The 920-nt window shown below is 40.1% G+C and overlaps 1 protein-coding gene across 1 annotated transcript; it reads right to left on the reverse strand.

Moving 5' to 3' along the window:
• Positions 1 to 317: 317 nt before the first annotated feature.
• Positions 318 to 920, reverse strand: LOC127096351 (uncharacterized). The gene has a single exon (XM_051034934.1). It carries the CDS (start codon positions 918 to 920, stop codon positions 318 to 320), a length of 603 nt encoding a protein of 200 aa, XP_050890891.1.

The raw sequence follows: 920 nt of genomic DNA on the forward strand, positions 1-920 counted from the left end.
GGTTGAAATATCCGATTCATATAGTCCATGAAAACAGCAAGGGCATTCGTCACACCAAACGGCATTACAAGGAACTCATAATGGCCATATCGGGTTCTAAATGCGGTCTTTGGTACATCCGAACTCTTAACTCTTATTTGATGATATCCCGATCGTAGATCAATCTTCGAGAACACGCAGACTCCTTTCAACTGATCTAACAAATCGTCTATCCTTGGCAGATGATACTTGTTCTTAATGGTAACTTTATTCAAATAGTGATAATCAATACACAACCACATACTACCATCCTTCTTCCTTACTAATAATACTGGAGCTCACCACGGTGAGACACTAGGTCGGATGAAATGCTTGGTTAATAACTCTTCCAATTGATTCTTCAACTCTCTCAACTCGAGTGGCACCATGCGATACGGAGAAATGGAGATTGGAGTAGTCACATGTATTAGATTAATAGGGAATTCCACTTCCCTTTCAGGAGAAAGAGAGGTGACATCCTCAGGGAAAACTTCCGGAAATTCACAAACAACTAGAATTTGCGTAACACTCGGATTATCGCTAGATTCATTGGTAAGTACCAAGAAAACTAACTTTTCATTCTCAAATAAGAAATTGACCATACCAACCGTACCTTCCAAGATAGTAGTTAGCACATCCCTTGGAGTAGCTTCACTAGATGGAATAATAATCAACTTCTCTTCACATCCAATAAACACTGAATTGGCGGAAAGCCAATCCATCCCCAAAACCACGTCAACCTTCTTAAGTGGTAAAAAAATAAGATCAATCTGGAAAATTCTAACATTCACCGAGAGCGAACAATTTTCACATGTCAACGGCATCTCAACCATATCATCCATGGCGGTAGTAACCACCATAGGAGGAGACAAGGGAATTGCTTGCAATCCAAGACGCTTCAT

Source organism: Lathyrus oleraceus, chromosome 6 (assembly GCF_024323335.1).
Source record: "Lathyrus oleraceus cultivar Zhongwan6 chromosome 6, CAAS_Psat_ZW6_1.0, whole genome shotgun sequence".
Taxonomy (NCBI): Eukaryota; Viridiplantae; Streptophyta; class Magnoliopsida; order Fabales; family Fabaceae; genus Lathyrus; species Lathyrus oleraceus.